General features: G+C 40.3%; 2 protein-coding genes across 2 annotated transcripts in view; one reads left to right on the top strand and one right to left on the bottom strand.

The window, feature by feature from the left end:
• TBPL1 (TBP-like 1) overlaps positions 1–1145 on the top strand; it is a 47300-nt gene extending 46155 nt beyond the window's left edge. Inside the window, exon 7 of the mRNA XM_006834650.1 lies at positions 610–1145. Coding sequence (XP_006834713.1) covers positions 610–689 — 80 coding nt within the window. The 3' untranslated portion in view covers positions 690–1145. The remainder of the gene's footprint in view (positions 1–609) is intronic.
• A 4386-nt stretch (positions 1146–5531) lies between these two features.
• SLC2A12 (solute carrier family 2 (facilitated glucose transporter), member 12) overlaps positions 5532–24916 on the bottom strand; it is a 75978-nt gene continuing 56593 nt past the window's right edge. Inside the window, exons 4-5 of the mRNA XM_006834718.1 lie at positions 21647–21779; positions 5532–5685 (exon numbers count right to left, since the gene is read on the bottom strand). Coding sequence (XP_006834781.1) covers positions 5532–5685; positions 21647–21779 — 287 coding nt within the window. The remainder of the gene's footprint in view (positions 5686–21646; positions 21780–24916) is intronic.

Here is a 24916-nt window from a genome sequence, read left to right as displayed (position 1 = left end):
ATAAGAGCCAGAACTCAATGGACTGCCTTGTTTTCTAGGCCTTGAAATTTTCCACCTCTGACAGGGTGCAGTCTTACCCATTTTATATTACTCGTTTTAGTGGAAAATATTGGAGTTTTCCTTCTCTGAAAGGCTTTTACCTTGTACAGGTCCTGGCTTTCTCAGGGTTTACCGTTCTGTTTTCCAACTGGTGACCTCAAGTGAGATGAGTATAATAATTTTGTGTTCTAGCTTTTCTTCAGTCCAGGTTTTTTGTTTACAGTAGCTATGTGTAATTAAAAAGAGCTCTGGTAGCGTAGTGGTTACGAGTCGGGCTGCTAACTAACCTCAAGGTCAGCTGTTCAAAACTACCAATGATTCCATGGGAGAAGGTGAGTCTTTCTGCTCCCGTGAAGGTTTACAGCCTTGGAAACCTTGTACAGGGTCGCCTATGAGTCAAACCAACTCCACAGCACACCACCACTACTACCATGAGTAATTATTTAACTGTGGATTGAAAAAAAAGTAACTTGCTGTAGTAAACTGTTGAATATTTTTAATTCTGGGATATCAGTCTTTCCTGGTAGTCCCTTCCTCGTTTCATCCCTCCCTCTGTTGTCTTTGCTGCAGGGCCCAATGTAAAGGCGGTTGCTACTGCTGTGGAGCAGATTTACCCATTTGTGTTTGAAAGCAGGAAAGAAATTTTATAATCCATCACTTCATTGGTTGGAATCCTTAACTGAGCACCTTTTACCACCTGCTGCACATTGGACTCAAAAGGAAAACTGGACCAACAGTGGCTGAGGAAACAGACTCTCTTATTCACTCATGGCTGCAGTGTAAGCTCCAGTCTGTTTGGATTTCATTTCAAACTTTGCTGTAATATAAAAAAGTTTACAAGACATGACATTGCTGCTTTTACAAAAGGACATTCTATTTATTTTCGCAGTAATACTCATGTCCTCATAAGCAGAGCTGTCCCAGTGTGCACTACCTTACTTTGTTTCATTTTTGTCATTGTTATGATTTTTCCCCCCCAGTTTGAGCTAATGTGTTTTATTTGTGAATAGTCTTTTACATTTTTGTATGCTGAATATGGGCACCAAAGAACCTGTAAAAGTTATCTTTTTCAATTGAATGTGCACAAATAAAAGTTTGGAAAAGATCTCTCTTCATATCCATTCTAGAACTTTTATTCCCATTTTCTATTTTAACAATTGTATTCATAATTTTTTTTTTTAATCTATGCAAGCTTAGATTTTTGCTAACGTGTGTTGGCTTCTCTTTGAAGTATATTTTGTATATAGATAAACCACATGTTCATAGTATCTCTTTAATGCTCTGTTACCAAATATCAAATAGGAATTTGTTTCTTGCAGTTTAGAAACACAAACATGTATATAAACTTGAGGGAGCCAGACTAGAAGTTTATAGATAAAGCATAATGTTTTATGTTGTTAATTTAATATGATAGAAAAAAATGTTAAATAACTTTTGAAAATTAAGAAAACTGTAGTTTTTAATAAGAAAAACCGTCTACCCACAAGATGGATTATGAGCAAGAAACTATGATGGCTTGTACCTCATATGTACCTTTGTTCTTCTGGAAATACTCAATTCTAGTTGTTATAGGACTTAGGTTCTTGACTCATTAAACTTTGTTTGGTGCTCAAGGCTACATGAGGAGTCTTGTCAGAATTGATAACATTGTGTTGTTTTAACAAGAAGTGCCCACCCAGAAGCTGCCTCTGTGCCACAGTATAATTATAATATATTCCAACTTGAATTTGGAAGCCATTTTCTGAGCTGTCTTTCCCCTTGGCTATCTTCTTTAATGGAACTAAAGCATAACTATTCAGTCTAGTGTAAAAAATGGGATTACTACTTTCATGCTATAATAAACACACATTGATGAAGCTATGTCTTTCTGGCTCACCGTGAGCCCATGCTCCTGCTGCAGCTGTGCTCTGTCACAGGAAAAGCAACAGTGATTTTACCTGAGCAGAGAGTGGACTTAGCTTCTTGGTAGAAACGTTCTAGAGACAATATTCCAACACAACCTTCCACTAAAATTTGAATTACCAAAATGTTTTGAAACCTTATTGTAAGATCTTGAAATTTTAATTTAATCATTACACTGATAAATATACATATTATGTGTGTATTTTTGTCTTCTTCATTGCTCCCTCACTTGTGTCTCCGCTTTCAAAAGTGGGGCTCAAAGGATGACTTTTATGTTTTCTTTTGAAAAGATTTGTGATTTTTCAGACTTTTCTTTTTCTTTTTTTACCCCATCATGTTCATTTACTTTACTTTAAAATATAGTAGTGTTATTGTTGTTGTTAAGTGCCATCAAGTCAGTTCCAACTCATAGCGACCCTGTATAGGGTTTCCAGGGAGTGGCTGGTGAGTTTGAACCGCTGACCTTGCGATCTAAACCACCTTGCAGTCCAGCGCATTAATCCATAGCACCATACCAGGACTCCACAGTAGGGTAGCTAATCTCATAAAATACAGAGAATAAACTAGGAAGAAAAGTTACAAATTGTGGACTATTTAAAAATTTGTTATTACCCAGTTATTATGAACAGTAATAAGTAAATTCCTGCTTTGCAGTGCTCATCAAAAAAAAGAAAGAAGGGAAGGCAGGAGGCAAGAATGAAGGAAGGGGAAAATGAAAATAAAACATTATATGAGAGAGCTTCAAAAAGGTCATGAAAAAAACTCCAGTATCTTTTAATTCATTTGCCTATGACCTTTTTGAAGCCTCCTTGTATATCTGAGGTGCATATCCAGATGTCTTAACATTTTTAGTATTCAAATGTCTTGAACACTGGGTAGTATCTCAACAAAGTGCATTATCTGAAAAGGAGAGGAAGAACTGATCAGGTTCAGTGTTAGGGCGACTGAGTGTGCCTCAAGCTGGCACAGTACAGTGCCTTCTAGAGCTCGCTAACTCGGCTCGCTAGCTCTAGCAAAGGTGGCAAGACACGAACGAGCATCATGTCTTCTGCTGCCTTTCTATAAGTGCTGTCAGCTATTTAAAATAAATTAAAAAAAACATGAATACATACAAATTATAAGTATTCCCCCTTTTTATTATTGAAAATCAAAAAGGTATGATTTAGGAGGGTATTGAGTAAAACACTAGTTTGAAGACAAAATTGTTTAATTACAGACTCAAAAATAAAATGAGATAATATTTAAGATGTTGAAGTTGAAATCACTAGTGATAACCCAATCAATTTTACCAACAGTTTCTTGCCCATTTACATTTATCAATGAATGCCTAAACCAAAGAATAGCCAAAATATATATGTAATGCTCCAACATCAAAGGAAACATCTAAAATTTTTGTTAATATCTTAAAATCTGTGAGCTATAGGCAAAAAAAAAAAAAATCATATTGATTACATGTCTTGATTTTTTTTTTTTTTTTTTTAATCTCAGCATACTGAAGATTCTTGATAAATTTTTAATTGGCCTTTGGTACAACACAATTTTCCATATCCTACCAAAGCAAACAAAACAACACATACTCGAACTTTCATATGACATATACCATGATAGAATTGCTGAAGAGCTCAAGCCTCCTTTCTGCATATCTTCCTCTGCCAGTTTTAATTAAGATAGCACATTTTAAAACCAGCAATTTCTGAATCTCAGATGATACAGTTTTACTCTTGATTACATAGGCTTATAGTCTTGCTACTTTGATACAATGGGATGTAGTGAAACACACACCTTTAATCAGCCTGGAGCAGTTACCTAGGGGCAAGCCAAATAAAGGTCTTCCTTGTTTTCTTTAGAGGTTTTTGGTACATAGAATTCATTCTCTTTTCTTCAGGTTAGCTGTAGTTAAAGGTCTTTTCCTACTCAGTTGTTCATGCTTTTCATTTATGTGTATGTATTCCTTAGCTTATAAGATCAGTGATTTAATGGGTCCACTACTGAAGTAGTTTAAGGAGCTCTGGTAGCATACTGGTTACGAATTGAGCTGCCAACCTCAAGGTCAGCCAGAACAACTACCAGCTGTTCCGCGGGAGAAAGATGAAGCGTTCTGCTCCCATAAAGATTTGCAGCCTTGGAAACCCTGTGCAGGGTCACTATGAGTCGGAACTGACTCCACAGTACTTAACAACAACAACACTAAAGTGGTTTGGGACTCTGTTGTGGATTGTGTATCATAATAACCAATTTCTGTTGGTAAAATGCCTTGTCAAGTCTTAAAATCCAACTGGAGAAGTACAGAAGGGAGCAGTCCATTGTTGGGAGGATGAAAACCCAAGTTTCTGCTATGGTCTATGGTCTCTGTTTCGTCGGGGGTGATAAGTAGTGAAGGAATTGTCATGATGTCTGAATGGCACTTGTATTACCTGCTGTCACCTGAGAGTCAATATCAGTTACAGCCAGCGTGCCATAACCTGAGGTAGTATTTTTCCTGAGGAGTGCTAGAAATTGCAGGAAACTCTGGAGTGCTGCTATGAAGATTTCATGAAAGCCTTACAAGGAGAGGATTTTACAAACTTGACTTAACTCAAACCGAATTAGAGTTTCGGATAAATAACCTGTCAGTCTGACTGCTTTTCTAATGGTTTTCTAATGGCTAATTCTAAATAAATATGGTCCCATGATTCTGAAATGGTTCTTTCTACTCACATAAGAAAATAGATGGGGGGAAAAATGCTTACTTTTCTCAATGGTTTCAGAATTGTTTCTTTTCACATATTTGACAATAATAATGTGAAATTAATAACACTAAACTATTTTGAATTAATTTATATTCATAATCCTCCAAGTAAGCTGTCTAGTCATCAGACTTATTGAATTGTATCTAGGAATTATCACTAAAATCCTAGCCATCCTAATCTAGAACATTTGTGCAATTAAATAGTCTACATTGTGTCCTGTTTTTTTGTTTTTTTTGCAGAAGACCCAGTGAAAAATAGTGTCTCAGTAGACAAAAAGTGTGAGTGTTCAGACCACTTGGGCATCTGAACAGTAAAGCTGTGACTAGCCTCAGTTGGCACTAGGAAGACAGTCTTTCAAAAGCTGATGTAGAAAGGGTGGGGAGCATTGAACGAGCTTGTACATTTCAACCTGGAATCCTGCCCCAAAAAGGAGCCCTGTGTCATCATGGTTAGAGTGCTGGGCTGCTAACCAAAAGGTTGGAAGTTTGAGCCCACCAGCCGTTCATAAGAGCAAAAACCTGGTGATCTGTGTCCCTAGAGAGTCCAGCCTTGGAAACCCTTATGTGGCAGTTCTATCTACTGTGTCCTATAGGGCCACGAAGAGCTGATGAGTTGAAACTGAGGCACACAACAACAGCATCTTACTCAGAATAAGAAAGAAATCATGTGACCTTGTGCCTATCCAACTTATGAGGGTTTTCTGGTGTGGAGGGTGGGTAGTTAAAAGTCTGTAACTTTAAGGTGTCTTAAAAACAAGCTGCATGACACTGGAAAGAAAACATGGGAGTAACAAATACGTATTGGTACAAGACATCCTATCACATGTTCTGCCACACTGACACCCCTAAAGTTCGGAGAGCACTAAATCTCTGAAGAAAGCGGCTTTGGTTGCCCCTTACCACACAGCCTTTTACATTCCAAGAACTGCTCCTGGGGCTTTCTGTTTGGAAGCTGACTTGGCACTGACTCCTCTTGGTGATGACTCATAAAACAAATGTTGTTTTTCACGTAGTTCCTGAAGGAGAAAGAGGCACTAATGAAAATGTCATTCTTAATTTACAGTAATTTTTTTTTTAATATGTACTCTATTCTTTTAAATATAACCCTGGGCTGTTTTAGCTGTGCAGAAAAGACATGTTTTTCTTGTGAAGCTTTGCCATATCAGGAAATTCAGTGTAACATAAAACTTTGGTCCATTTTATGGGAAGGGTAAGGTGGGAGTGTCGTGTCAATATAATCATGGACATCCTGTATGCAGCAAAGGATTCCAAGGGTAGTGTTACATTCAGAGAACTAATGAAGATAGCATCTAAGATCGCCTTTCTTTTCCATTTCTCAAAATCTACCAAGATGCCTAGATTTCTCACTACAGATTCTGCTGTCTGCATTAGACTCACACTCCTGCACACCTCAGTTCTAGCTACAGGATTATTCCCATCAGTTCTGGTATTCTGCCTGAATTTAAAAAGAGAAGGCTACTCTTAATCTACCCTCTCCCTTTAGCTATTTTCCTGTGAGGGAATCAGCTGGTGGAGTAGCTACAATGTGCCTCCAAGCAGCCTTCAGCATCATCCAGCACTGCCTTCCTAACACTGTGCTTGGCTCCAGTGACACCTTTCTATCTGGCTTTCCTGCAACCACACTGCTTGTTCTTTCTCTCTTTTTTGATGTTCCTTCTCTACTTGATCTCTAAATGTCAGCAGAATCTAGAGCTGACTTCAGTCTTTTATCTACACTCTGTGGACATGATCTCATGATTCTTGACTTAAATATCACTGATAAGTTGATGGTCTCCCAAATCAGACTCTAACTGTGAGTGCTTCCAGAATTCCACACTTGCAGAACCAACTGCATACTAATAATATATCAATTTGCTATCTAAGGAACATCTCAAAATTAACAGATCCAAAACAGAATTCCCAGCCCTGAAACCTAGTCTTTTTCCAGACTTCCTTAACTTAGCAAATGTACCACCATCCATATGGTTTCTCAAGCTGAATAAGTGTCATACTGGCTTTTTACGTTTTAACATTTAGGAAATTAACTGCCTTCTTGTTAGGTGTCCTCCAGTCGATTTCAGCTGATGGTGACCCCTCATCATTGCCTGGATCCTCTCCAGTTCACTCAAGACATACAAGAATATGCCTAATAGTGGGAAACAATAGTGAACATAATATAAAACATTCTCAAAGATATAAATGTAGTTGAAGGAGACAGACAAAACATACATTGTATCAACTTTGGTGAAAACAAGTAGGAAAGTGGACACAGAGTTGGGGGCAAGATTGTGGGTTTCTGTAGGATAACATGAAAGAACTGAAGGATATCCAGGTGAAGAGAATTCCAGAGAACAAAGGCAAAGACCCCACGTCTTCAGCATGCCTGGTGTGTTTTGTTGTTGAGCGCCATCAAGTCAGTTCCAACTCATAGCGACACTGTATAGGGTTTCAAGGAGCAGCTGGTAAGCTTGAACTGCCGACCTTGCTGATCAAATGGCTTTGCAGTCTGGTGCATTAACCCACAGTGCTTAGGATACAGCAAAAAGGCCCATGAAGCTGAGGAGAGCAAAGGAAAAAGGAGAGTAGTAAGACGTGTTGCAGTCAGTAGAGGCCATGGAACAGTGATGTCCGATGGATCTTGGCTGAAAGAATATCAGCAGAAAGATGTTTACCTGTGCTTTATTGACTATGCAAAGGCTTTCGATTGTGTGGGTCATGACAAGCTATGGACAACACTGCGAAATATTAGTATTCCGGAACACTTAATTGTGCTCATGAAGAATCTGTATATGGACCAAGAGGCAGTTGTTCGAACAGAACATGGGAACATGGAATGGTTTAAAATTAAGAAAGATGTGTGACAGGGTTGTAGTCTTTCACCGTATTTATTCAACCAGTATGCTGAGCAAATAATCCGAGAAGCTAGGTTCTATGAAAAAAACGTGGCATCAGGATTGGAGGAAGACTCATTAACAACCTGCGATATGCAGATGATGCAACCTTGCTTGCTGAAAGTGAAGAGGACTTAAAACATTTACTGATGAAGATCAACGACCACATCCTTCAGTATGGATTGCATCTCAGTGTCAAAAAAACAAAAATCCTCACCACTGGACCAATAAACATTCTTATCAACGGAGAAAAGATTGAAGTTGTCAAATGTCTTTATTCTTCTTGGATCAACCATCAACAATCACGGAAGCAGCAGTTAAGAAATCAAATGATGTATTGCATTAGGCAAATCTGCTGCACAAGACCTTTTTAAAGTGTTAAAGAGCAAAGATGTCAGCTTGAGAACTAAGATGCACCTGACCCAAGCCATGGTATTTTCATTAACTTCATATGCATGTGAAAGCTGGGCAGTGAATAAGGAAGATCGTAGAAGATTTGAAGCATTTGAGTTATGGTGTTGGAGGAGAATATTGAAAGTGCATGGGCTGCCCACAGAACCAACAGATCTGTGTTGGAAGAAGTGCAGCCAGAGTGCTCCTTGGAGGCCAGGATGGCTAAGCTTCGTCTCTCATACTTTGGACATATTGTCAGGAGGGACCAGTCGCTGGAGAAGGATATCATGTTTGGTAAGGTGAAGGGTCAGAGAAAAAGAGGAAGACCCCTAGCGAGATGGATTGGCAAAGTGGCAGCATCAATGGGCTGAAGCGTGGCAACAATAGTTAGGTTGGCCCAGGACCTAGCAGTGTTTCATTCTGTTGTGCATAGAGTCACTGTAAGTCAGTACCAAGTTGATGGCATCTAGCAACAAGAGGAGTCGGGCTTTGAGGATCATCATAAGGCTTTTTCCATCGCCATGGAGAATAACTGGGCATTTGAACATTCACTTGAAGCAGTACTGAGAAACCTTTTTTCTGCCAAAATTTATAACATCATCTGGGGGCCATAAAAAATTGTCAATTTAAAAATTAGCCTGCCATATTTGGTCAAACATTTAATTAACTCACCCCACTTCTTGTTCAATATGTATGCTGAGCAAATCATCTGAGAAGCTGGGTTCTATGAAGGAAAACGTGGCGTTAGGATTGGAGAAAGACTTATTAACAACCTAAGATATGCAGATGATATAACCTTGCTTGCTGAAAGTGAAGAGGACTTAAAATATTTACTGATGAAGATCAACGACCACATCCTTCAGTATGGATTGCATCTCAGTGTCAAAAAAACAAAAATCCTCACCACTGGACCAATAAACATTCTTATCAACGGAGAAAAGATTGAAGTTGTCAAATGTCTTTATTCTTCTTGGATCAACTATCAACACTTGCGGAAGCAGCAGTCAAGCGATCAGATGATGTATTGCATTGGGCAAATCTGCTGCACAAGAACTTTTTAAAGTATTGAAGAGCAGAGATGTCAGCTTGAGGACTAAGGTACGCCTGACCCAAGCCATGGTATTTTCAATAACCTCATATGGATGCGAAAGCTGGATAGTGAATAAGGAAGATCGTAGAAGAATTGATGCCTTTGAGTTGTGTTGGAGGAGAATACAATGATGCCAAGTGGCATCATTGATGGTGTCAAGTGTGGTGGCTGTAGGGAGGTTGGCCCAGGATCGGACATTGTTTTGTTCTGCTGTGCATGGGGTCGCTATGAGTCGGTTCCGACTCGATGGCACCTGAAAACAACAACAACAACTTCTAGTATAGCACTGTGGATCAGCACTGGACTGCGAACTACAAGGTTTGATAGTTCAAATCCATCAGCTGCTCCTCTGAAACCCTATACAAGGTCCCTATGGGTAGAAACTGACTCAATGGCACTTAACAACAATAGTGTGATGGAACTGTGGTTGCCCAGACCAAATGATTTCACAGGCCTTCTAAGACCCTAAGGTTGGGCGTCCTGTCACCCAACTCCACCCCTCCCCCCACAATTTAAAGGGATCCGCTGGCCATTGTGTTGAGAACAGATCAGAGTGTAACAGGTGGAAATGGAAGCCTAGGAGGTAACTTGAAATAATCCAAGAGAAAGATGATGGTGACTCCAATCAGGGTGACAACAGTGAAGGTGGTCCAGCTCTGGATCTATTTTGAAGTAAGAGCTTACAATTTCCTAACAGATTGACTGTGAGGTATGAGGAAAAGGAACCAGGGAGTCTAGGACTGTAAGGAGAGTAGGAACCCATCCAAAGGAGTCCTGGAGTGGAGCTGTAGGATAAGCTCTGGACTACTAACCATAAGGTCAGTGGTTCGAAGCCACAAGATGCTTCTTGGAAATACAGAGTTGCTGTTAGTTGGAACTGACTACAAGGCATTTAACAAGACTGAACTATTTATTAGGCAATTTAAAAGATATGTAAAGTAGTTGAATAAGCAAGCCTCCAGGTCAAGACAGAGAGCTAAGATGGAGATAAAAATTTAGGAATAATTGTATATATATTGCTGTTAACTGTTGTACAGTCAATCCTTGGCTCTTGAGGACCCTACATGTTTCAGAGTTAAACTTCTCCAATAGGTTTTCTTGGCTGTAATCTTAGAAGGAGTTCGCCAATTCTTTGTTCCCCAGAGTTAGCAGTCAATCACAAACGGCTTGAGATGGCATCAAATCCATAACCTTGCCTGAGCTCAAAGAGCCCCTGAGAGTGGTAGAGGCGTGGCCAGAAGACTAACCCCTGAGGACCTCCACTGTCAAGATTGAGGGAGGATGAGATGGTCCCAAAAGGAGTGAGTCATGGTGGGAGGAAACCAGGAAGGGGTCCCAAAGGCAATGAGGCAAGTATTTCAGGAAGGAGGACATGCTGAGTCAATGTTGAAGATGGTCATTAAGATGGAAGATAATTGAGTCTGGGTTTAGCAATGGAGGTTACTGGTATGTTTTTGTTTTTTTAATGTGGTTTTAGTAGAGCTCTGAGCACACAAGTCTGGAGGAGGTTCATGAGAAGAATTGATGACAGAACAGACAACTCTTTGTTATAAATTGTAGCAGAGAAACTGGCAAAACCAAAGAAGGGAACTTCCACAACCTTACGTATCAACCAACACATCAGTATTTGTACTCTCATTAGAACCTATGTATTAGCAATTGCTCCATGTTAATGCCATCAATCGTGAGACCAACGCCTCGAGTTCCCTTCAGGAAAATGGGATCAAAATACCTTTTTACTTTTTTTTAAGTGCTGTGAATAACTATGAAAGTATTGAAAGATGAGAGGGCAAGTTATAAGCACGCTACTATGCTGATAAGAATGACAAAGTGCTGGAGAATGTTAGAGAGTGGGGAGAGGGCTTGGAAGGGTTGCTATCACATATGAGTGATGGAGTTAATATGCGGTAGATGGAACATACGGATACAAATACTGATGTGTGGCTGATATGGAAGGTGGAAGTTCTTTTCTGATCATGCCCATTTTCTCTCACAAATCAGAAACAACGCCTTCAGCAAAGAGTGAGGAAGAGATGGGAACATTCAAGAGAGAGAGAAGGTATTGAGTGTCTAGGAGAAAGGATTAGGGCCATGTATGATTACCAGACAGCTCTGATGGCAGAGGTCAGTGGTCAGGAGTTCAAATGAGGCCCAGCACTGCACTTGAGTGCTTTCTCCCGCCACATTCAGCGGAGTCTGCAGACAATCAGTTGCTATCAAGTTGATTTTTACTCATGATGATGACCCTGTGTGTGTCAGAGTAGAACCATACCCCATGGGTTTTCAATGGCTCATATTTTGAGAAGTAGACTCGAGCCTCCAACCTTCCACTTAGCAGCCAGGTGTGTTAACTGTCTGCACCATTCAGGGACTCCCAGTGTTCAGTAGATAAACCAGATTTCATCACTGCTGGGTTAAAATACTTTGATTCTCCTTGCTCTTTCCGTGTAATCCAAACTCCTCACCTCATCAAGCAAAGTATGTCCCTCTCTCCTTTCTAACACACTCTCCAAGAATCTAGCTGCTTGGACTTCTTTCTGTTCTGAGAACAAGCTGGGTGTGTTTCAGATCCAGCCTTTTCACCCTGTCACCTGCTTTAATTCTCTTGTCCACCCCCCTACCCCCAGGGCTGGCTCTTTCTTATCACTCAGATGTTATCTCACAGATTACCTCTGGGATCACCCAATTGAAAGTAGCCTCCCAATCACTAGCATACTGTGTTACTCAGTTCCGACTTATGTTGTTGTTCTGGGTCGTGGAGTCGGTTCTGACTCATAGCGACCCTGTACAGAGTTTCTGAGGCTGTAAATCTTTATGGGAGCAGAAAGCCTCATCTTTCTCCCGCTGAACAGCTGGTGGTTTCGAACTGCTGATCTTAAGGTTCACAGCCTAATTCATAACCACTACGCTTCAACTCCACATTTTAATTCACCTTGCGGCAGTTCTACTGGCTCATATGTTGCAGTACCTAGAAGTGTCTGGTACATAAAAGATGCTCAGTAAATATTTGTTGAATGAGTGAATCAACACATAAGATTCACAGCTAAAAGTGAAAAATAATTTGAGGCTCCAAACTAAAATATTTACAAAACATTAACTTGTTTTTTGTTTTGTTTTGTTTTTTTCTAGTTTTTCTACTTAAACTGGAGGAAAGAAGAAAAGTCGGAGCTGAAATAGGAAATATGGGGAGGAGCCTATTTGAGTAGCTGGGAGGGCAGAAGTTCAAAATGAAATTCTTCCAATTAAATCACTGTAGAGATGGTTTCTGACCTCAGTCAGCTGAGTCACTTTTAGTTTATGATAAAGTCAAAATCCCTAAAAGAATATTTGTTTTCTCAGCCTTGTAGAAGTAGGGGTAAAAAAAAAAACAACCCTACTCCAAATGTGAGAGAGCAAAATGTTAAACAATATGTAGCATTGAATTTGAAGTTAATCAGCTATTATAGTTTTCTTTCTTACTCCTTAAAAGCACTCACTGGAATTTATGTATCAGTACTATCTGTTTCCCTGGTGACAAAACCTGATTCATTGTTTATTAACTTCTGGTGTGGCGCTGTAGGTTAATGAGCCAGACTGCAAAGCCGTTTGAACTGCAAGGTTGGAGGTTCAAGCTCAACAGCTGCTGCTTGGAATCGACTGTGTTGGAGTCCTGCTGTAGTGCTGGGGGATTATGTACTGGACCGCAAGGTCAGTTTGAACCACAAGGTCAGTGGCTCAAACTCACCAGCTGCTCCTCAGAAACCCTATTACAGGGTCACTAGGAGTCGGAACCAACTCGACGGCACTTAACAACAACAACAAATACATATTAACCCAACTGGGTCCTTTCTCAATCTTTAAATTGACTTCAGCTTCCAGCAAGATTGGTAGGTTTTCCAGGTCCCACCTTTCCATAGGTGATTTGATAAGTTCCTAATACTGTGGTCTTTTATATTTCTGACATCCCACCCCTGTCTTGTTTAACACACATCCTTCATGCATACTTAGGTCAATTTATAATTAATGTAATTAATTATAAATGTAAGCTACTTACATTTAATATGAACTACTTACATTTTCATTTTAAAAGCCTTTGCTAACTGGCTTCTTCAAGTTAAGACACGTCCTGGCCCTCTCATATTGCATTAATTGGCATTAACCAAGAGTTCTAAAGGGACTCCTTTTCCTGCCCCACAAACCTATGCCTCGAGGCCAAGTTGCTGCTGTTCAGGAGGACTCCTGTGTTTACTGGTCTTGGGTAACTTGAGGGGGCAGCAATGGGCTGAGAGATGTGTACCTTTTCCAAATGCTGAGGTTTACTGGAACTTTTATTTCTGGCCCCAGTAAGCCTCCACACCAAAGAACAGCAATAACTGGGTGACTCTTTGCCTCTTCACCTCCATGTGGAATTTTACGGAGTATTCCCTTGAGAGAGCATATTTCAAATGCAGCCACTTGTTGACCCCAAGTAATTTTCTCAGTGCTTAGTTTTCTTTCCCTTTAACATGGAAGGAAAAAAGGATGTAGCGAAGAAGCTATGAGGGTGGAGAGTGTGAGAAGGCTGAGAGGAAATCGACTGGATATTTTCAAGTGGTTAAAACAGAGCTGTGCACCTGCCGTGCCTCCTTGTGCTGACAGCTTCAATGTGGCCCTTGTGTCTTACTATTTCTCTTCCAAAGGATAGCTTCTCAGCGCAAACATGTCCTGGCTTGCGAGTCCACTACTAGAATGTGCTTCACTAGCTCATTAGCTCCATGATAAACTTTTCAGTCTTGTATGTTGCTACAGCAGTCTCTGGGAGATGCTCGTGGTATATGCAGGGGTACTGGTGGTTGTTAGGTGCTGTCCAGTCACTTCTGACTCATAGCGACCCTGTATAGGGTTTCTGAGGAGCACTGGAGAGTTTGAACCATCACTTTGCAGTTCAAATCAGCCTTGGGATCAGTACCACACCAGCACTGAGGAACCTTTTCACTTCCAAAACTTACAACGTCATTCACGGGCCATAGAAAATTATCAACTTAAAATTAGCCTCCTATATTTAGTCATTTAATTAATTCTGTGAGATAAAGCACTGAACTGTAAGGTTGTTTGAACCACAAGGTCAGCAGTTCAAACTCACCAGCTACTCCTTGGAAACCCTGTACAGGGTCACTGCAAGTCAGAACTGACTCGACATCACTAAATAACAACATTGTGATGGCTGGAACTGTGGTTGCCTTGGCAGAGACAGACCATGCCAGATGATCACCACTCCTGCTGTACAGCGTCGCTGTGAGTTGGCACCAACTCGACGGCACGTAACAGCAATAGCATGATTTCTTTCAGGAAACTACAGCATCAGATCCTCAATACAGTGACACTATATTGCAATGGTTTTCTTGTCTGCCTTCTGAAGTAAGCAAGCTATAGATTTCCTGCCCCTGTCTCTTCAGTTCTTACCTAGTACAGTGCTTGACCAATAGTCTAAGGATAACAAAGAGTCAAATGGATAATACCTAAATTATTGGTGCTGACACTTATCCTATTATATACATGCTGTCTTTCATCTTTGCACACATTGTGTTGAGCACAAATCAGATCAGATCCCAGGATACACTAATAAATAACTGCAATTTATACTATATCCATGGCATGAACATAGTCATATCCAATCCCCATACAAAATGACCTTGGCCACAAGTCATTAAATTAAACAGATGATACTTCATAATTGTCCTCTAATAATCAATATAAAGCTTGGCACTGTTGAGGTTACACAAGAAATAATGAGCGGAGAACATTCCTGGCAACCAAATATGTAAGTCAGTTAAAGGGCGAAGCCGCATACTGCTAGCTGAGGTTTGTTGTTGTTGTCAGGTGCCATCTAGTCAACAGTGACTCACAGCGACCCTATGCACAACAGAACAAAACACTGCCCGGTCCTGTACCCACCTCACAATCGTTGCTACATTTGAATGAATTGCTACTGCCACTGTGCCAATCTATCTTGTTGGGGGGGGGGGGGTTTTTTTTTTTTCTCTCCAATCCTCCACTTTACCAAGCATGAGGTCCTTCTCTAGGGACTGGTTCCTCCTGTTTCTCCAGTTTTCATGATGTTATTTGTTGGTGCAGTGGTAAGGAATTTTGTTTTCTTTACATTGAGGTGCAACACATACTGAAGGCTGTGGGTTTTTGATCTTCACAGTAAGTGTTTTAAGTCCTCTTCGCTTTCAGCAAGCAAAGTATCATCTGCATATTGCAGGTTGTTGATGAGTCTTCCTCCAATCCTGACGCCACATTTTTCTTCATGTAACTCAGTTTCTTAAATTATTTGCTCAGCATACAGATTGCTAAAGTTGTATAGGAGAAAATAAGACTAGAAAATAATGAAAAAACCAAGAGAAAGGGTTCCAGTTAGCTAGGGCTTTATGAATGAGGGTTTGACTTGACCCTTAAGGTATAATGATGTAGGGCTAAATCTTCAGAAATAACTATAATGTAGGAAAAGACGGAGATTGAATCAGTGAGGTAGGAAGGAAAGCTGGGAAGGAGATTGTTTCATAGGCACGAAAAGAGAATCTCAAAAAACAGTAAATATGGTAGATTAAATATGGCTGCAAATCTTTGCCCTTCACCCCATCAAGAAAGAGGTTAAGTCTGTCTCTACATCTTTGAATATGGGCTGACCTTGGGACTTATAATGACAATAGAAAGTAGAGGAAATAATACTGTTTGAATTCCAAAATATAAGCCTTAAAAAGTCTTGCAACTCTGCCTTCACTCCTTGGAATTCTGCCTTAAGAGTGGGTGGCAGGGAAGGAAGCCTAAAGGGTGAGAGCCATGTGGAGACTGTCAGTTCCTACTGCCACCCATCATGCCCACTCAGGCCTGCCAGGCCAGTAGGGCCTCCTGCTGATGCTCCCACACGAGTAAGTCCAGGTGAAACCCTCACAGGAACAACACCAACAGGCCCAAGAATTCAGGAGAAGCAGTAAATCATGGTGTTAAGTGACATTTTAGGACACTTTGTTATGCAGTAGCTGGTTGTGGTTGTTTAGCGCCATCAAGTTAGTTCCAGCTCACAGCAATCCTGTCCAGGGTTTCTGAGGAGACGCTGGTGAGTGTGAAGCACTGGCCTTGTGGTTAGGAGTCCAGTGCTTATACTACAGTGCCATGCCATGACTCCAAAGGAGATCAGTAAAGGTTGGTTGTCCTTACCTGAAAACATTCAGAGACGAGATTCTCATTGAAATACAAAATAGCCTGCAGAGTTTGGAATGAAGAAGTTTTGAGTGTCCTAGTCCCTGCTATGGGAGTATAGTGGCTCCATGGGCTAAGCATTGGGCTGTTCACTGCAAGGTTCGTGGTTCGAGCTCGCCTGCCACTCCACAGGAGAAAAATGAGACTTTCTACTCTCAAGAAGATGTAAAGCCTCAGATGCCCTATACAGGGTTGCTATGAGTCAGAACTGACTCTGTGGCACTTAACAAGAACAACACACTCATATATATGAGTCCTGGTATGCTGTGGGTTAATGTTCTGGACAGCAAGGTTGGAGGTTCAAGCTCACCATACAGGGTCACTATGAGTTGGAATTGACTTGACAGCATTTAACAACAACAGATATATATATATATATATATATATATATATAGAGAGAGAGAGAGAGAGAGAGAGAGAGAGAGAGAGAGAGACAGAGAGACAGAGAGACAGAGAGAGGAATTGTGGTGTGGCGATGTAAAATAATAAGCATTGGACTACTAACTGCAAACCTACCAACTGCTCCTCAGAAACCCTATAAAGAGTTGCTGTGAGCTAAATGCCACAGAATCATAGCGACTCTATAGGGTTTCCAAAGAGTGACTGGTGGGTTTGAACTGTCGATCTTGAAGTTAGCAGTCCAGTGCCTATCGTACAGTGCAACACCAGAATTCTCTCTCATACTTCAGACATATTATCAGGAGAAACCAGTCTCTGAAGAAGGACATTATGTTTGTTAAAGGGTGTTGTCAGCAAAAAAGAGGAAGGCCCCCAAGGGGATGGATTGGCACAGTGGCAGCAACAATGGGCTCAAGCTTAACCGTTGTAAGGATGGTGCAGGACCAGGGTTTCCGTCTGTTGTGCATGGGGTCACTATGAGTAGCAACCCACTCAATGGCATTAAACAACAACATACATGTAAAAAATGTGAGGCACCAACCATTCCTCCCATAATCCTCTCTACTCTTCAGTTGAGTTCCATAATCTGTTGCAATGGCCACACAGAACTCAGACATCATGCTGTTATGGGCTTTATTAAGGAAGTTAACAGGTTGTAATACAGGATCAGACAATGCTTAGGACACAGTTGTACCAGCCAGCTGCTGACAAATGCCCACAGGACACACCACTCCACCATCAGCCTCAGCCTAAAGGCACTTGGCTCTAGCTCTGTGGGTCATCAAACCTACTTCCGCCACTAAAGTGCCTGGAGGCACCCTACTCTACAAGCAAGCTGCCAGCCCTAAGTCTCTCAGCTTTGCTTGCTTCATGGGCTGGGAAGTCCACTGCTCTGTCTCTTGAGCTGAGTCTTGTTTCTTTGCAGCTACTCCTCTGCCACTCTTCCAGTGTCACAACTTTTTGATCCTGGTTCAAAGTGCAGAGATCTTTGGGTTCAAAGGACACACTCCATTCTTAATGTCTTCTTTGACGGTAGTGAGATCCCCATTCCTGCTTCTGAGATGGCTTGTTTTAAACCCACTTAAAGTTCCCAGTTTTCACAATTGTAATTAAATCTGTTAATATGCACAGCTGAATCATATCATCCTACCGTTATCTTCTCCCTCCTATTTCTTACCCAGACCTATCAGGAAATGATCATGTGGTAGGAATTACAAAGACAAAGCTTAAACCTGATGTTTGACCTGCTGATCTTGGCCAGACAGCTACATGAGTCAGAAGCCTCTAGACTGTCCATCTGACCCATGGACTTGGCACTTGAGACTCTACAACTGTGTGAGCCCTTTCCTTAAGATAAATCTTTCTCTCTCTCTCAACACATATATATATATATATATATCTAGATATATGTATTGGTGTTGTTAAGTGTTATCGAATCAGTTCCTACCCATAGTGACTCTATATATAGTTTCCAAGGTGCAGCTGGTGAGTTTGAACTACCCATCTTGTGGTTAGTAATCCTGTGCTACACCAGGACTCCAGAAGATACATAAAATAATTTACTACATTGAGACATATATATATATGTGTCTCTCTCTCTCTCTCTCTCTCTCTCTCTCTCTCTCTCTCTCTCTCTCTCTCTGAGAGTCCTGTTGTGGCCCTGTAGGATAATGTGCTGGATTGCAAGGTTACTTTGAACCACGTTCAAACTCACCAGCGCTCCTCAGAAACTCTATACAGGGTCACTATGAGTTGGAACTGACTTGACAGCACTTAACAACAATATATATATATTGAGAGAGAGAGAAAGATTTATCTTGAGGAAAGGGCTCACACAGTTGTAGAGTCTCAAGTTCCAAGTCCATGAGCCAGATGTCAGTCTGGAGGCTTCTGACTCATGCAGCTGTCTGACCAAGATCATCAAATCAAACATCAGGTTTCTGACTGTAGAGACGAATGAACCCCAGGTTGGCAGGTAATGTGGCAGGCTGCTGACAGCTCCCAGGATCGGCAGGCACTATGGCAGACCACTGGCTCAAGTCCAAAGGATTGGAGGTCAGATGATGAGCCAGATGCAGGATCCAGACCCAGCAGAAAGTGAAATTCGCCCAATCATGCACATATATTAGAAGTAGGCCACACCCCTGAGGAAACTTCTTTTCAGTTGATTGGTATTCGTAACAGATCTCATCATGGAGATGACTACATTCCATTATATCTCAGCATGGGGGATGACTACCTCTTAACTGCCAAACCACTGAGAATCCTAGTCCAGTGATGGTGACACAAAACCTTAACTATCATGCCACACATGATATGTTTCTTCAACACTTGCTGCTTCCTGATGATATGTTCAAAAAAAACAGATGAAGTCTTGACATCCTTGCTTCTAAGAAAGATTCTGACTCTATTTTCTCCAAGGCAGATTTGTTCATTCTTCTGGAAGTCTGTAGTATATCCAATATGTTTTGCCAGCACCAAAATTTGAATGTGTCAATTCTTCTTTGGTTTTCTTTCTTCATTTTTCTGCCTTTGCATGTATATGAAGCAGTTGAAAGTATCATGACTTCGGTCAGGCGTACCTTAGTCATCATAGTGACCTTTGCATCTTAGAACTTTAAAGAGGTCTTTTGCAACAGATTTGCCCAGTGCAATACATTATTTAATTTCTTGACTACTTCTTCTATTAGTGTTGATTGTGGATCCAAGAACAAAATCCTTGACAAGTTTGATTTCTTTGCAATTTATCATGATGTTGTTTGTTGGTCCAATTGTAAGGGATTTCATTTTCCTTATGTTCAAGTATAATCCACACTGAAAGCTTTTAGCTTCACTTTAGTGCTTCAAGTTGTAGTCACAGTAGGTGAGCAATATTGTATTACCTATATAGATATCAGGGTGTTAATGAATCTTTCTCCAATCCTCATGTGTTCTTTATATAGGCCAGCTTCTTGAATTATTTGTTCAACATATTGATTGAATAAATACGGTGAAAGAATGCAATGCTACTGCACACGTTTTCCAATTTTAAACCTGGTGTGAAACAGGCAGAAAGTGAATTGAAGGAAGAACAATAGATTTGGCTACAGAGATTTGTCATCTTGGTTCTGGAAAAGGTCTGAAATTTCCAGGGAGATTCCCATTTTATAAATGGGTGTACAGCGTGATCCAGGCTGGTAACCATTAACTATCTGATGTATGCATTTGTAATTAATGTTCTTATAAAAATTCTGTGTATCAAATTCAGTCATATAGCTTCACCTTGTCCAGCAGCAGGCAGTGCACTGATAAGCCAAAATTTATATCCAGCCTACCCTAAAATTGTGTTTCTTATTGTCAGTGAGCAATTTTCATTTGTATTTTATTATTTTTAAACAGGGTCTCAACCATATAAGACATTAGTCCTATAATTTAATATGTAACTTAAAGCTTAATAAGAGAAAAGTTTTTCTTGTTATGAGAGTAAATTTTTTAAAAAATTTAAACCATTTAAAAATGTATAAAGTAAAAAATGAAATTACTCCACAATCCTACTGCCTGTACCCAAAAAACCTAGCACTGACATGTTAATGAACAGTTTGCTCTACATAAGAATTCATACCAACACTCCATCTCATAGTTATTCATTCTTTAGCTAAAAGTGGAAGAATCTTTATGCCCATTTTCTGTAAAAACATACATTTTTCTTTAGTGTGTTGAATGTTGTTTTTTTAATGGTGGCAAATATATATATAACAAAACATTTGCCAACTCAACATATTTTTACATATATAATTCCGTGACATTGATTGTGCTTGAAGAAGGTTCTAAAAGAAAATCACAACTGGAAATCTTTCATTTTCTCCCATTATATTAAACCCAAGCACATATATATCCCTGTTTCCAAGGCTATGATGTAACGTAGGAAAGCGACCAGTTTCTCTTCATTTCTAACCCATTTATGTCATTCTTTCCCCTGGGGTCACTGTCTTAGCAGTTAGAGCTGTGAGTTCTGCTGCTAAAAGAAAAAGAGGTTTTTCTACAGTCCACTTTTAAATTAAATTATTTAAAGAATCTCTCCATGTGGCACTGACTTAGCCAAATTTTCCAATGTCTACTTATATAAGAAACTATCTTTTAAAATAAAAAATACAATAGCTTTATCTTTTAAAAATATGCCATATTTAGAACAACTGTAGACATTGACTTCCAGTTGTTTTTCTGATGATCTTAGCCTTAACAAGGGTTTGGGAGTCCCTGAGTGGTGCAGACAGGTAACCCGCTAGGCTGCTAACCTAAAGGTTGTAGCTTTTGAGTTTATCCAGAGGTATCTAGGAAGAAAGTCCTGGTGATCCATCTGTAGAAAATGCACTATTGCAAGCACAGTTATCCTGTAGCACATGTGAAATCTCCAAAGTCAGAAGCCACTCAACAGCAACTGGTAAGCAATTTTAGAGCACAAAGGGATCTTCAAGTCTGATAGCAGTAGAACTGAAGCCCATAGTCCTTGATGAGCATCTCAAGGCCTGACTGAAACCTCCAACAAACGAAACTGCTAAGGAAATGGGAAATGATGAGGTTCTGCGATTATTATGAAAAAACTAAGGAAGTTTCACTTGTTAGAAAGTACTTGTTATTCCCATTCCTTAGCTGAATCGTCCAAATTCAAAGCAAATACACCAGAAATTACGTTTTGAAACATGATTTTTATACAGAAAGGAAAATCTTACATTTCAGACATTATTATTTAGTTGCATATAGAGAGCTCTGGTGGTGTAGTGGTTTGGCTGCTAACCACAAGATCTGCGGTTTGAATCTATAGCCACTTCATGGGAGAAAGAGGAAACCTTCGCTTTCATAAAGATTTACAGCCTTGGAAACCCTATATAGGGTCACTATGAGTCGGAACCAACTTGACAGAACACAAGCTCAAACCAGTTGCATATAAAAGTTGCTTTTTTGATCAAGGAGTGTTAGTCAGAGAGCAAAGTATATAATACTCACGCTTTTGCTAGCTCCACTGATATTTGTTCCAAAGTGCACCCCTTTGTCTCAGGTATAAACAGAACAACAAAAGCCAGGGAGGCTAGACTCATGATTGTATATATAAAGCATACCCATGATAGGCCAATAAGGTCTACAAAAGAAAAAAGAATTGGTTAGAAATGTGTTTTATGTTGCTTTGATCCTATTTGTGAACAACTGCTTTTTAGAACACTTATCAAACCATATGTATTTTCAAACACAGCTGTTGTATCCAGGAAATAGGAATCACAAATGGAAAATGTAGTCAGAGTCTGAAAGTTTCTAATGTATCAGACTCTGAAAGTTTTCATTTACTTTCTCTGGTAACTAGATTGTCATGTTTGAACTATCACAATTTAAATTGCTATCATCTTCCCAGTAGGCATGCTTTTCTCTTTCAAAATACTAACATGTTAATATTACTATATTAAAAAGTAACTCCTGGTGTTGTGCTGTAGGATAAGCACTAGATTGCAAACCACAAGGTTGGTAGTTCAAACCCACCAGCTGCTCCACAGAAACCCTATACAGGGTCCCTATGAGTCAGAACTGACTCAATGGGCACTTAACAACAATATTAAAATGCACCTGCTCATTGCAAAACCAGAAACTTAAACAAACAGAAACATAGACTGAAGAAAGCAGATGATCTGTTCTCTCCCTCACCCTCTACAGTTTCTCTTCTTGGGAATTACCATTATAGCAATTTGTTTTCTTTGGTGGTGAACCTTTTCAATGACATTTGTCTAGATGGATTTCTCATAGCACCATCTCACCCTTCTTTACTCTGACTGGGATACATCACTTCATGCTGACACTGGTTCATCATTTTTTGAAGAGCTGGCAGTGTATTTTTAGTGTCTTCTTGGGTTCAAGGGAAAGTATGATAAATGTCTCCTGTGAAAACCATCAGCTTGCTAACATGTATCAGCAAGAACACAATTCCCAAGCTTTTCGTGGATCTCACTTCTAGTTTACCCCCTAGTCATCTTTATTACACAGGTACTGTCCCTTTGTCATCGTGGACCAGGGGCAAAGTGCCTTGACAGGTGAGAGCTTGTCCCCAAAAGCCTGGAGTCTGCCATTGGAATTGTATTACTCTCTGGCTCAACACCAGAAAGTTGAATGTGGCAGGGAATTGTGACAAAAAAGCTGACTCTCTCTGAACACAGGCTCAGAACAACCACAGATTTTAAGACTTGCAAACAGTTTTTCAATGAATAGCTGCAACCACAAATCCTGGTTGGCCCATTCTGGAAAGCCTACTGAGCAGTTGTGTACTGAAACAGTTTAATAAGTGCAGTGTAGAAGGATCTAAGCATATTACCTACTTATCTGTCAACCATTTGTGCTGAGGTGGGGAGAAGCAGGTGGAAGAAACAGCACTGAAGTTCTTTTAGCAATTTTAATTAAGCCCCCACCCCTCATTGCTTTTCTCTGCTCTGGCACAGGGTTTTGCCCTAGTGATTGCATAATAAAGGACATGTACAATTGGCCCTGCTTCTCTCTCAGACACACCAGATCATAGGAATTTGAAAAAACTGAAAGGTCATCTCATGAAAGCAGTTCCTCAATTCAGTTTGAACACTTTCAGTAACAGGGAGCTTACCACTTCACAAGACTGTAAGACAACCCTCCTTGTTAAAAGCTGATTCCCTTAAAGTTCAGATCTACTTCTCAGTAAATTCAGTGGGAGGTCCTGCTTTGCCCTCTGACATTACACACATAAAGTCACTTCCTCCATCTTTTCTTCTGTGTATTCAACAAAAGAAAACATGTACTTGTCAAGGAACACTGGTGATACCATGATTAGGTGCTCAGCTGCTGGCCAAAATGTTAGGAGTTCTGGCAGTGTAGTGGTTACAAATCAGGCTGCGACCCTCAAGGTCAGCAGTTCAAAACTACATGCTGCTCTGTGGAAGAAAGATGAGGCTCTCTGCTCACATAAAGATTTACAGCCTCGGTAACCCTGTTAAGGGGCACTATGAGTTGGAACCAACTCCAAGGCACATACACACACACATATGTTCTTTTTATATATACTTTTCATTTATATTATATATAAGCCCATTTCTGCTGAGTCAGTTCTGAATCATAATAATCCTATAGGATAGAGAAGAACTGCCCTGTAAGGTTACCAAAGCTGTAGGATAAACACTGAACTGTGACCGGAGCCCAGCAGCCACTCTGTGGTGGGAGGATGAGGCTTTCTGTTCCTGCAAAGATTTACAGCCTTGGAAACACTCTACAGGGTCTCTCTGAGTCAGAACGGACTCAACAGCACTCAATAACAACAATATCCCAACTAGCAGATGAAGGGATATGTGTGTACGTGGTTTGGCGGTGAAGAGATCATAACTACAAATACAATCAGAGGAGAGATACACTCAGGACCAATTTGTTTCTTTGAACCTTGGGCAATCTCTAAAAATGAAGGATGTAAACACTTAAAATTTTTACCTAAAAACCTAAACTGTGCTTAAATAGCAATTCCAAGAGTTAATTTTCAAAGGTGGATGTGCATTCAACAAAAGAAAGCATGTACTTGTCAAGGAACATTGGAGATGCCATGATTAAGTGCTCAGCTGCTGACCAAAATGTATAGCATTCAGTCAGCTTCCTTAAAGAATACAGCCTTGGAAACCCTGCAGGGTGGTTCTATAGGGTTGTTAGGATTCACAGTTGACTTGACAGCCGTGGCATTACATATAGAATAAATGACGAATGTATTTATACATGTATATTTAAGAAAAGGAATCCAATCATTGGTCAGTTTTGGAAAATGCCGGGAGCCCCCTCATTATGTTGAAAACTGGAAAATAAAGAGAAAATTTCATGCAGTTCTTTGCCTTTCTAATACGGTACACTACCACTCCTCTGTCAGTTTGCCATACTGCGGTCGGTGGCTTGCATGTTGCTGTGATGCTGGAAGCTATGGTGGTGGTGATGTGCCTTAGAGTCAGTTCCAACTCATAGTGATTCTGCATAGAGTTTCCAAGGCTGTGAATCTTTACAGGAGCAGAAAGCCTCATCTTTCTCCTGAGGAATGGCTGGTAGTTTCGAACTACTGAATTCGAGGTTAGCAACCCAACTCACAAAAATTATGCTACCAGTGGTCTTCAGAAGCTTTACTACTGGTATTTTAAATACCAGCAGGGCCACTTTTGTGGACAGGTTTCAGCTGATCTTCCAGACAAAGACTATCCACAAGGAGGGGCAGACTACTTCTGAATGGTTGGTCACTGAAAA

The sequence above is a fragment of the Chrysochloris asiatica genome, unplaced genomic scaffold (genome assembly GCF_000296735.1).
Source record: "Chrysochloris asiatica unplaced genomic scaffold, ChrAsi1.0 scaffold00013, whole genome shotgun sequence".
Classification (NCBI taxonomy): domain Eukaryota; kingdom Metazoa; phylum Chordata; class Mammalia; order Afrosoricida; family Chrysochloridae; genus Chrysochloris; species Chrysochloris asiatica.
Note: the sequence above shows the minus strand (reverse complement) of the source record. Positions and strands in the feature narration are given on the sequence as shown.